At 41.2% G+C, this 12756-nt stretch overlaps 1 protein-coding gene across 5 annotated transcripts; it reads right to left on the bottom strand.

Annotated features, from left to right (window-relative positions):
- Nucleotides 1-1827: 1827 nt before the first annotated feature.
- On the bottom strand, nucleotides 1828-12257 carry LOC311099608 (seipin-like). 5 transcript variants are annotated; one of them, XM_084140327.1, is made up of 10 exons: nucleotides 11950-12257; nucleotides 11597-11678; nucleotides 11301-11444; nucleotides 10662-10796; nucleotides 10119-10216; nucleotides 9799-9934; nucleotides 9398-9470; nucleotides 9236-9316; nucleotides 3690-3783; nucleotides 1828-3566 (listed from the first exon to the last, which is right to left on the bottom strand). In XM_084140327.1, the coding sequence occupies exons 1-10, from the start codon at nucleotides 12156-12158 to the stop codon at nucleotides 3521-3523; spliced, it is 1098 nt and encodes a 365-aa protein (XP_083996453.1). In that variant the 5' UTR covers nucleotides 12159-12257; the 3' UTR covers nucleotides 1828-3520. The 5 variants fall into 5 exon arrangements, with proteins under 5 accessions (XP_083996453.1, XP_083996449.1, XP_083996451.1 ...); XM_084140323.1 differs by having other exon boundaries at nucleotides 3690-3758; XM_084140325.1 differs by having other exon boundaries at nucleotides 1828-3560; nucleotides 3690-3758.
- Between the last annotated feature and the right edge of the window lie 499 nt (nucleotides 12258-12756).

Below are 12756 nucleotides of genomic sequence, written 5' to 3'. Positions count from 1 at the left end.
TCATAATGTAAAACTGTTGACTACTCAAAAAAAAAAATGGCTTTACAATGGGAGATGGAGTTGGCAAGAGCACAAACAGATCTGGGACCAGGGCCCATATGTACAAAGCATCTCAGAGTAGGGATGCTGATCTAGGATCAGGTACCCCTTGTCCATACAAATGTTTCAACGAGCAAAGAAGGATATGTTAAGTTACAATTGGAAGAATTTTGTTGAAAAGTATACGAAAAAAGTGATCTCACCCTGTGGGGTCAAAATGATCACAAGAACGGTGAGCAAAAATCCCAGAACCACACGGGGGGACCTAGTGAATGACCTGCAGAGAGCTGGGACCAAAGTAACAAAGCCTACCATCAGTAACACACTACGCCGCCAGGGACTCAAATCCTGCAGTGTCAGACGTGTCCCCCTGCTTAAGCCAGTACATGTCCAGGCCCGTCTGAAGTTTGCTAGAGTGCATTTGGATGATCCAGAAGAGGATTGGGAGAATGTCATATGGTCAGATGAAACCAAAATAGAACTTTTTGGTAAAAACTCAACTCGTCGTGTTTGGAGGACAAAGAATGCTGAGTTGCATCCAAAGAACACCATACCTACTGTGAAGCATGGGGGTGGAAACATCATGCTTTGGGGCTGTTTTTCTGCAAAGGGACCAGGACGACTGATCCGTGTAAAGGAAAGAATGAATGGGGCCATGTATCGTGAGATTTTGAGTGAAAACCTCCTTCCATCAGCAAGGGCATTGAAGATGAAACGTGGCTGGGTCTTTCAGCATGACAATGATCCCAAACACACCGCCCGGGCAACGAAGGAGTGGCTTCGTAAGAAGCATTTCAAGGTCCTGGAGTGGCCTAGCCAGTCTCCAGATCTCAACCCCATAGAAAATCTTTGGAGGGAGTTGAAAGTCTGTGTTGCCCAGCGACAGCCCCAAAACATCACTGCTCTAGAGGAGATCTGCATGGAGGAATGGGCCAAAATACCAGCAACAGTGTGTGAAAACCTTGTGAAGACTTACAGAAAACGTTTGACCTGTGTCATTGCCAACAAAGGGTATATAACTTTTGTTATTGACCAAATACTTATTTTCCACCATAATTTGCAAATAAATTCATTAAAAATCCTACAATGTGATTTTTCTAATTTTGTCTGTCATAGTTGACTTGTACCTATGATGAAAATTACAGGCCTCTCTCATCTTTTTAAGTGGGAGAACTTGCACAATTGGTGGCTGACTAAATACTTTTTTCCCCCACTGTATATGAATGATCAGAAAGAATGAAGTCAATTTATACACATTTCAAACCAAATAATATATTTGACGCAACTGATGAATGCTCTGGTTGTTTACTACTTTTAGTTTTATCAACTTTGATATCAAATCAGTCATAGTTTTGTTAATTTAATTACAGTTCATGTGCATTATCATGTTTTTCTTTACCTGGGCACTACGTTCCTCCACCTCTGGCCTGCTAGCGGAAGTACAGGTCCCGCTCAGCCCAGTCAAAGCTATTCGCTGCTCTGGCACCCCAATGGTGGAACAAGCTCCCCCAGGACGCCAGGACAGCGGAGTAACTGACCACCTTCCGGAGACACTTGAAACCCTACCTAACAGTAATCCTTCTACCCCCCATGCACATTTTAGGGTGGCCTTTTATTGTCCCCAGCCCAAGGTGCACCTGTGTAATGATCATGCTGTTTAATCAGCTTCTTGATATGCCACACCTCTCAGGTGGATGGATTATCTTGGCAACGGAGAAATGCTCACTAACACGGATGTAAACAAATTTCTACACAACATTTTAGAGAAATACGCCTTTTGTGCATAAGGAACATTTCTGGGATCTTTTATTTCAGCTCATGAAACATGGGACCAACACTTCACATGCTGCGTTCATATTTTTGTTCAGTGTATAATAGGGCTGTTGTGATACTGAAAGTCAGAGGCTGCTTATTTCAACATTGGTGTGAACTTGGCACAAAGAAAACCCTGTCATAAACACATTTCACATCAAATACCAGGACGTTACAGAGCACTGTCACTGCATTGTTATATTTCAGTGAAAAATTCACTACCTACTACTAGGACACTATTAACTCTTAAAGAACCACTTCACCGGAAAATAACCTCAGATTTGTTATCATCAGCATACACCATTTTACCTGATTAACAACAAAATATTGAATGTATTCACATTTTGTGCACAGCATTTTTTAAAAACCTGGGCATTAAAGCATAAATAACATAAAAGCAATCATTGCATGTACACAATTGCAGGTAAAGAAAAACATGATAATGCACTGTAATTAAATAAACAAAACTATGACTGATTTGATATCAAAGTCGATAAAACTAAAAGTAGTAAACAACCAGAGCATTAATCAGTTGCGTCAAATATATTTTTCGGTTTGAAATTTGTATAAATTGACTTCATTCTTTCTGATCATTCATATACTGACACAATTCTCATTAGTTATCTAAAACAGAAAAAATACATGTATTTAAAAACAAAGTAATATTGAGGTCCACTTTGGAAAAAAGTGCTTTAATAAATACTTTTAAGTGCTATCCTTTGGGAATACAATGTACATCTTGCTGTATATGTTTCGGCCCAAATAAATTCAATTCAACATGTGGTGGTCCCTGTAACAGCTCTAAGTGGCTCAAGGAAAATCATCCAATAACCTTCTGCAAAGGCGTAAACATAATGCATGTTCCTTGCGTTTAAGATGAATAACTCTGGAGAAACATTAAATGTGTAACAGTGTAATCTGCAGGGTCCTCATTCAGCAGCTCAGGGCTCTCTGATTCTTATGGTAACCATAGGCTTCAATCACAGGCACAAAAGGCATTCTCAACTATGCTTGTGTACCTGCTCAATCACATTCCTTAAGACTCATTCGTAAAACAAAAAGGCTGAACAACTGTCTCTGCTACAATGATGCAGGCTAGGGAATTAAATAAGTGCTTAAAGACCGGAGTGATTCTTTTCATTGCTCTGAAAGACATGCAAGTCAGGATTGAGCTAAATCCTACAAATATTTGCCTAACTGAAGGAGGCTTATAACCTTGACACTAGTTGATCTTTGAAAAATCAAAGAGCATAGCTATCATGCCATGTTCCAAAGTCGCTTTGGATAAAAGCCTCTGCTAAATGGCATATATTATTACATTATATGATTATTATTATATTACATGCTAAATAAAAGGATAGGCTATATGGAATATTTGCAGATGCGTCTGAGTGCAGGGAGTTTGTAGGAGTCAGTCTGTCAATCTTTCTGCTTCTGTCCATACATCAATCTCTCTCTCTCTTTGCCTGTCAGTGAAAGGCACATTGAGGGACCTGTGAGCGTTTTAATGTCTGAGCGATGATCCATGGTTCACAGACTCATCCAGGGTCCCTGTCTCTGACGCAGCGTAGATTCCCCTGGCTGAGGTACCTGGTGTCCCTCCCACAGGACTGCTCCTGCACCTTTATCCTGCGGATCAGCAGGCTCCTCCTCACTTGCATCGGTCTCGTTAATCTGAGGAGCCTTCGGAGGCACATCTGATGACGACCCTATAGCTAACACAGGGAGGTAGAGTTAGACTGAATAAATGATTATAACAGCGAAAGGTTATTACAAATAACTCAAGTAGTTCAGGAAAAAGGCAGAGCGTCAACAATCCTCGTCTGAAAGAGTCTTACCTGTTTGATTCTCTGGCAAACCAGAGGGCTCCTTCAGGGAACCAATCACATCTGGTGTTTCCAGCTCCACTACAAAAACAAACAGCCGTTACAACTGTAGTAGAGACAGAATGCAAGAATATAATGTAAACAGCAACTTTGCTGAGCAAAAGACAGTATGGTAACATTAATAGCATGATGTTACACAAAACATAAAAATAACCTGTCATCATAATCCATAACCACTCTTCAAGTAGGCCTACAAATCCACAACAACACAAAGTCTGCCCAAACTAGTAATCTAACACATTGTGAGACGAGTCAGTATAAATTAAATCAAGATCAGTTGATTTAATATACTGTTGTGTATAGCTTGTGTATACACTTTTACTCACACATTCTAATGGATCTTTCTATAAACTAGGTTATCAGTGAGGATTTCCTACACTGGACAACTTGTTACAGCTGTTGATAAGTCATTGAAAATAGTCTGCCAATTTTTTTCATGTAATTACATTAAGATATAAGGGGGGATCATAGCTATATTCAATAAAAACCAGGAGTTGATTTAAAACATATGTTTAACCCTTTATCATGGTTGGTGTCTTGACGGAATTGTCCAAAATCGTGTAACATAAAACATTACTTTTCTGTCCTTGCATTTATGCCAGTGTAAGTTGTCGTTATATCATATACAGTGCCTTTGGAAAGTATTCAGAACCCTACAGTTGACCAATCACGGACGAAGGGGTGTAGATTTGGCTCCAAAACTTCAGCTGGCTTTGAGAAAAATGTGTGCCCAAACAGCCTACAAAATCCTAGCCAAACACCAAAACGTCCCAAAATGTCATTATAATACAGTGTATTCGGAAAGTATTCAGACCCCTTGACTTTTTCCACATTGTTACGTTACAGCCTTATTCTAAAATGGATTTAATTATTATTTTTTCCTCAGGTGCATCCTGTTTCCATTGATTATCCTTGAGATGTTTCTACAACTTGATTGGAGTCCACCTGTGGTAAATTCAATTGATTGGACATGATTTGGAAAGGCCCACACCTGTCTATAAGGTCACACAGTTGACAGTGTATGTCAGAGCAAAAACCAAGCCATGAGGTCGAAGGAATTGTCCGTAGAGCTCCAAGACAGGATTGTGTCGAGGCATAGATCTGGGGAAGGGTCCCAAAATATGTCTGCAGCATTGAAGGTCCCCAAGAACATAGTGGCCTCCATCATTCTTAAATGGAAGAAGTTTGGAACCACCAAGACTTTACATAGAGCTGTTTGCCCAGCCAAACTGCGCAATCGAGGGAGACGGGCCTTGGTCAGGGAGGTGACCAAGAACCCGATGGTCACTCTGACAGAGCTCTAGAGTTCCTCTGTGGAGATGAGAGAACCTTCCAGAAGGACAACCATCTCTGCAGCACTCCACCAATCAGGCCTTTATGGTAGAGTGGCCAGACGGAAGCCACTCCTCAGTAAAAGGGACATGACAGCCCGGTTGGAGTTTGTCAAAAGGCACCTAAAGATTCTCAGACCATGAGAAACAAGATTCTCTGGTCTGATGAAACCAAGGTTGAACTCTTTGGCCTGAATGCCAAGGGTCACGTCTGGAGGAAACCTGGCACCATCCCTACGGTGAAGCGTGATGGCAGCATCATGCTGTGGGGATGTTTTTCAGCGGCAGGGACTGGGAGACTAGTCAGGATCGAGGCAAAGATGAACGGAGCAAAGTACAGAGAGATCCTTGATGAAAACTTGCTCCAGAGTGCTCAGGACCTCAGACTGGGGCGAAGGTTCACCTTCCAACAGGACAACGACCCTAAGCACACAGCCAAGACAATGCAGTAGTGGCTTCGGGACAAGTCTCTGAATGTCCTTGAGTGGCCCAGTCAGAGCCTGGACTTGAACCCTATCGAATATCTCTGGAGAGACCTGAAAATAGCTGTGCAGCAATGCTCCTCATCCAACATGGCAGAGCTTGAGAGGATCTGCAGAGAAGAATGGGAGAAACTCCCCTAATACAGGTGTGCCAAGCTTGTAGCGTCATACCCAAGAAGACTCAAGGCTGTAATCACTGCCAAAGGTGCTTCAACAAAGTACTGAGTAAAGGGTTTGAATACTTACAGTGGGGGAAAAAAGTATTTAGTCAGCCACCAATTGTGCAAGTTCTCCCACTTAAAAAGATGAGAGAGGCCTGTAATTTTCATCATAGGAACACGTCAACTATGACAGACAAATTGAGAAAAAAAAATCCAGAAAATCACATTGTAGGATTTTTAATGAATTTATTTGCAAATTATGGTGGAAAATAAGTATTTGGTCACCTACAAACAAGCAAGATTTCTGGCTCTCACAGACCTGTAACTTCTTCATTAAGAGGCTCCTCTGTTCTCCAGTCATTACCTGTATTAATGGCACCTGTTTGAACTTGTTATCAGTATAAAAGACACCTGTCCACAACCTCAAACAGTCACACTCCAAACTCCACTATGGCCAAGACCAAAGAGCTGTCAAAGGACACCAGAAACAAAATTGTAGACCTGCACCAGGCTGGGAAGACTGAATCTGCAATAGGTAAGCAGCTTGGTTTGAAGAAATCAACTGTGGGAGCAATTATTAGGAAATGGAAGACATACAAGACCACTGATAATCTCCCTCGATCTTGGGCTCCATGCAAGATCCTACCCCGTGGGGTCAAAATGATCACAAGAACGGTGAGCAAAAATCCCAGAACCACACGGGGGGACCTAGTGAATGACCTGCAGAGAGCTGGGACCAAAGTAACAAAGCCTACCATCAGTAACACACTACGCCGCCAGGGACTCAAATTCTGCAGTGCCAGACGTGTCCCCCTGCTTAAGCCAGTACATGTCCAGGCCCGTCTGAAGTTTGCTAGAGTGCATTTGGATGATCCAGAAGAGGATTGGGAGAATGTCATATGGTCAGATGAAACCAAAATATAACTTTTTGGTAAAAACTCAACTCGTCGTGTTTGGAGGACAAAGAATGCTGAGTTGCATCCAAAGAACACCATACCTACTGTGAAGCATGGGGGTGGAAACATCATGCTTTGGGGCTGTTTTTCTGCAAAGGGACCAGGACGACTGATCCGTGTAAAGGAAAGAATGAATGGGGCCATGTATCGTGAGATTTTGAGTGAAAACCTCCTTCCATCAGCAAGGGCATTGAAGATGAAACGTGGCTGGGTCTTTCAGCATGACAATGATCCCAAACACACCGCCCGGGCAACGAAGGAGTGGCTTCGTAAGAAGCATTTCAAGGTCCTGGAGTGGCCTAGCCAGTCTCCAGATCTCAACCCCATAGAAAATCTTTGGAGGGAGTTGAAAGTCTGTGTTGCCCAGCGACAGCCCCAAAACATCACTGCTCTAGAGGAGATCTGCATGGAGGAATGGGCCAAAATACCAGCAACAGTGTGTGAAAACCTTGTGAAGACTTACAGAAAACGTTTGACCTGTGTCATTGCCAACAAAGGGTATATAACAAAGTATTGAGAAACTTTTGTTATTGACCAAATACTTATTTTCCACCATAATTTGAAAATAAATTCATTAAAAATCCTACAATGTGATTTTCTGGATTTTTTTTCCTCATTTTGTCTGTCATAGTTGACATGTACCTATGATGAAAATTACAGGCCTCTCTCATCTTTTTAAGTGGGAGAACTTGCACAATTGGTGGCTGACTAAATACTTTTTTTCCCCACTGTATGTAAATGTTATATCAGTTTTTTTTATTTTTTTTATAAATTAGCAAAAATGTCTAAAAACCTGTTTATGCTTTGTCATTATAGGGTATTGTGTGTAGACCAATTGAATCCATTTGAGAATAAGGCTGTAATGTAACAAAATGTGGGAAAAGTCAAGGGGTCTGAATACTTTCCGAAGGCACTGTATTAAGCATTAATCAGTTAAATTAGACATTGAACTGGAATCCTGGATCTAGCTTTTGGACAGTTTTTTGTATAGAGATCTCAGAAATGCAGTGTAACTATGTAACATTGTGTCTCCTTCAGCTACAGGGTGAAAACAGTTTTCATGGGCACACAAATCCAAAATGATGTATGCAATTGCAAAATTGAATGCTTCTAGCCAAAATAGTCATCTTACCTTGATACTTAAAACCTAAATAGATACTGTCATTTTTTATTAATTAATTTAATTTTACCTTTATTTAACTAGGCAAGTCAGTTAAGAACAAATTCTTATTTACAATGACGGCCTACACCGGCCAAACCCGGACGACGCTGGGCCAATTGTGCGCCGCCCTATGGCACTCCCAATCACGGCTGGTTGTGATACAGCCTGGAATCGAACCAGGGGGTTTGTAGTGACGCCTCAAGCACTGAGATGCAGTGCCTTAGACCGCTGCGCCACTCAGGAGCAGCGTGGTTCTTCAATAATTATGCATAATACTTGATGGATGCACATTTTCCAAATGAGAGTCAAGTGATGAACGGCTGTTGTGATAGCCCAAGTGCTGGAAAAATGGTGTCTCATTCGTTACACCGGTGAAGACAGTTGTGCCTGGATCCACGTTGGCTCTAATTTCCCTAGCGAATTGATGTTGATAATCTGTTGTGGTGGTCAGCTCGATTTACAGCAGTGTCTAGTTAGATTTAACAGAAAAAGCATCAAGGTAATCAGTTCATGTTTTCATACTTTTTGCCTCGGATTGGACACAGTCTACTGTGCTCAACTGTATAGGATATACTATTGCGCAACACCCAACGCTATACCTATTAATTATTCTGGATATAATGAAAACAAATTACATATCCTAGTGGACTTATTCACAATATGATCTGGAAAATAAAATAACATGACAAATACATTTTGTTTTCCATGTTACACCTGCAATTCTAAACAATACAAGGGGCTTGAAGTAGCTTACTTGAATTTAGAGCTCAGAAATTCTGCTTGAAAAGTCCTTGTAATTATTGTAGCCAATGTATAAGTTCCCCTGCTCCCTTATAATTATCTGCAATTTCATTTTTGATCAGTTTATGTGAGAGATGTGGCCACTTTCATTTGTTTCCCACTATTTCAATTGAAGAGTGTTGCGCTACTCTTGTTGCAGTAAAACCAATTGCGGTTATTATGAGGACGACATAATCTAAATCTGAATGTAAAAAATGTAATAGTCCTGTAATAGCGGACTAGCCGTCTGCAGCGGGCAAAACTCCCCCCACCGGTTGAAGAGAAAAATTGCAGCACCCCCACCCCCAAACTACTTCCAGTGCCTGCGTCGCCCACATAGGCAACAAAAAAATCAGTTATATAAATTATACAATTGTATGACATTGAGGTCCTTGAAAATGACAATTAAATGCTTGAAAAAATCCCTGAAATTCCTTGAATTTGACTTGCCAATGTCTGTATGAACCCTGCTTAAAGGATGTATAGTCCTAGGCCTATGTTGTTGTATAGGTGGAGTTATGGGCCAATTTGCTTACATTCAATTGTATTCCTCTAAACTATTTTGAAATTTTGACCACAATGTCACACATTGGCCCCAATATTTATAGAAAGCCTAATACCCTCACCTTTCTTTATTGCTGATGCTTGTTGTCTAGGTTCTTCCAACTGCTCAGCCACACGGTCATTATCTTTCTGAGGCATTTGAGCTAAAACACATTCAGATTAACCATGTTATGTCTGTTTTACACAATGGGTGTGATGCGTGTTGTAGAGTAGAACAAACTCACTCTGTGAGAAGGACATGCGCTTCCGAGCCTCTTCTCTTCTCCGCTGCAGGCGAGTCGTGTCTCCCATCATAACCTACGGACATGATAAACCAAACAAAACACAGTTGAAGTTTTGAGGATCAGCTCCAAGCAGATATTTTAATGTAGATATATATTACATTTACATTTTACATTTTTGTCATTTAGCAGACGCTCTTATCCAGAGCGACTTACAGGAGCAATTAGGGTTAAGTGCGTTGCTCAAGGGCACATCGACAGATTTTTCACCTAGTCGGCTCGGGGATTAGAACCAGCAACCTTTCGGTTACTGGCACAACGCTCTTAACCACTAAGCTACCTGCCGCCCACTGTATAGATGGGGAACATCCTATGACAGTGGAGAAAATGAGACAACATCTTACCCTGACCTGCTCAGGAGGCCAAAGTCCCCCCCATATAAACTGCAGGTATCCGAAAAGCACAATGACACTGAGGAAGGCAAAGTTGCTGGCCACGCCGATCACTGCAGACGTCAATGGGAAATTGTATAGGAGGTATCTATTAAGACAAAGGGTTCAGAGAAAGGAGAAAGAGAAGGATGGATGGGGAATAGGATGAAAACAAAAGAACGGAAGATACAACAGTAAGAAAACGAATGACATTCTATTTATTCTGATAATTGGCCTCAAATAATCTGGATTTGAAACAGAAATAATTGATACGATTGGGAGGAGGTCTATACCTGATGCCAGTGAAGAAAGCATGGATCCTGAGTTGAGCTGAATAGATCTGCACCCGCCGAGACTGGATCTCAATGACCGCACCAACAGTGGGTTGATACTGTAGTGAGTGACAAATATTTTGACCTTATTACCTAAAAAAGTCTGACTTGGCCAGTCTTGCAGAACTGAACAAATGCGAGACTAAGTGGTCTGGCTTGCGAGATTATTAAAAGTCCAATAAGATGGGCAACTCATTCTCACTTTGAAAGAGGACATTTTACTCAGGTTGTATTTGTTTGGACTGCTTCTTAATAAATTAGTTCCGTCCATGTATGGTTTAATTGAAAGCACATGAACATCAAATGCTGCTGAAAGGGAAGTATGCTTGGTAAATCAAATTACATCAAATAAAAATGAAATGATTCAGATAACATGCAAATTGTGATCACAGGATCATGACGATCTGATTCAGTAGGCAGGCCCAGAGCAGACAGCATGACAAGAACTAAGTGCAAGCTCTGTGGGAGAGGAAAATTGATTTGATATGTACAGGCAACACTTACAGAATTGGCCTTGTAGTCTGAGAAGAGTTCAACCTCAACGAGCTGCTTCTGCTCCGTCATCCCAGTCAGCAGGAGAGGAGAGAACAGTAGAGTATTCAAGGTCTGCAGGAGACCAGAGCGGTAGTGCAGCATAGCCTGGTAGAGAATATAAGGGCCACACAATCATCAAATAACAAAAATGTCCATGTTCAATTCTAACATTGTGAAGTATTAGAGGAAATGTTATGTTGGAGGACACTCAAGGAATCAAATAAAAGTGTATTTGTTGCGTACACAGTTTAGCAGATGTTATAACGGGTGCAGCGAAATGCTTGTGTTACTAGCTCATAACAGTGCAGCCAAAATGTCAAACAAGTACACACATAATAATCAAAAACTAGAAATAATACATCTTAAACGTCAGAACGAATCCAGTTAACAACCCAAATAACACTGTATCAGTAATCCAAATGCAATCTATGCGTATATATACCAAAACGATATACTAAGAATGATAAACACAGCAGTAGATATATTACAGTGAGCTACGTCGAGAATCCAGTTATGTGCCACCAAGCACTGAAATGTTTGTAGAGGCTCAGAAGAGAGATTGGTCTAGTAGGAGGACAAACAGAATCAACATAGCACTTTAGCACTCACAGAGCGCGCCACAGCTGCAACTGTCTGGCCGTCCTTGGTGTAGCAAGACATCTTAATCATGAACATGCCAAGCTGTTCGTTGACTGGCGACTCAGGCATTTCCAGCTCTAAAGAGATTCGATATGGCTGACCATAGATCATAACCTAGGAAAGACAATAAGGGGTAGAATACGGTAAGAGAGACAGTGAGCATACCTGACTACAGCGATAATTTCTTAGCATATTGAAATTATATTAGAATCTAGCTCAGGATAGAGGGGGTGAGGAAAATAATGGTTAATATGTGAAGAGCATACCTGGTCTTTGCCATTCTTTAGCAGCGAGATGTTAGCCACGGGGAAAGAGCAGAGGACTGAATTGGAGGCATCACAATCGGTACTAGAACAAACAGTGGTAAGGAAAAAAAGTGTGACATGTTATGGGCCTACACTTTTTACATTGACATGGTACTAATAGCTCAAAACAAAAATCAGGTGCAACAGCATATGAGTATTTTGTTAAGTGTAGCTAAATGCTCATGCAAAAGCAATGATTTATTTTTAAAATAAACCATTCAAAGTGTGAGTGAAAGGAGAGTAAAGAGTGGATTTAACTTCCAATTTGAAGACAAAAAGCCACAAAACAAACTTTCCATGATGTCTCTCAGTACCTGTAGCGGTAGTGCACTGGTGTAGAAAAGCTGACGGTGGGCATATAGGAGTAGTAGAAGCTGCCATAGAGGAAGATGGCTACCCAGACCAGCAGCACTAGAACGCAGAAGAGGATGGCAGCCTGCAGTAGAGTCCTGCGGGCTCTGAGGAGAGTTACCCCTAACACATCCTGCAGCCACAGGAAAACTGGTCCCGTTACACCACCCATGGCGACTGACCTAGCACTGACTCTTCCTGACTCCTGTCTCTGGTCCTGACGTTCCACACCACTCCCTGAGAACTCACTGCCTTATTCCTGTGGCTCCTGCCAAAAGCCCCTCTCTCTCTCTCTCTCTCTCTCTCTCTCTCTCTCTTTCTCTCTCCTTCCTTGGAAAAAAATAGTTTTTCTTTTGAGGGCTATGGCTCCCTTTTAATTGGAGGAAGCCAACTCAACAATTCCAACATTGGCCTGCTCATCCATAAGAAAACACTTGCAAAATAATATATATATATATTTGTCACATCCCCTTAATATGACATTAATTACTTAACGTTCTTTGTCTACTGCAAGTCAAATCTGATAATGAGCTGTTGACTGGGCCTTTAATATTTCTGTAGCAAGCTGTAAAATAGGAGAGAAAAGCATTGAGACTTTAATGCAGATGAATACTGAATACAAAGGCACCATTCAAATGTACATCACTCACAAGATAGAAATCATTCTGCTTCATATAACTATTTATAGTGTCTCAAACAATGAGTTTTACGAGTTTTTTCTTTACTGCCAATGGACATGTGAGAGAGCAATTAGTTATATGCATGACAGA

Source organism: Coregonus lavaretus (genome assembly GCF_964263955.1).
Source record: "Coregonus lavaretus genome assembly, chromosome: 24".
Lineage (NCBI taxonomy): Eukaryota > Metazoa > Chordata > Actinopteri > Salmoniformes > Salmonidae > Coregonus > Coregonus lavaretus.
Note: the sequence above shows the minus strand (reverse complement) of the source record. Positions and strands in the feature narration are given on the sequence as shown.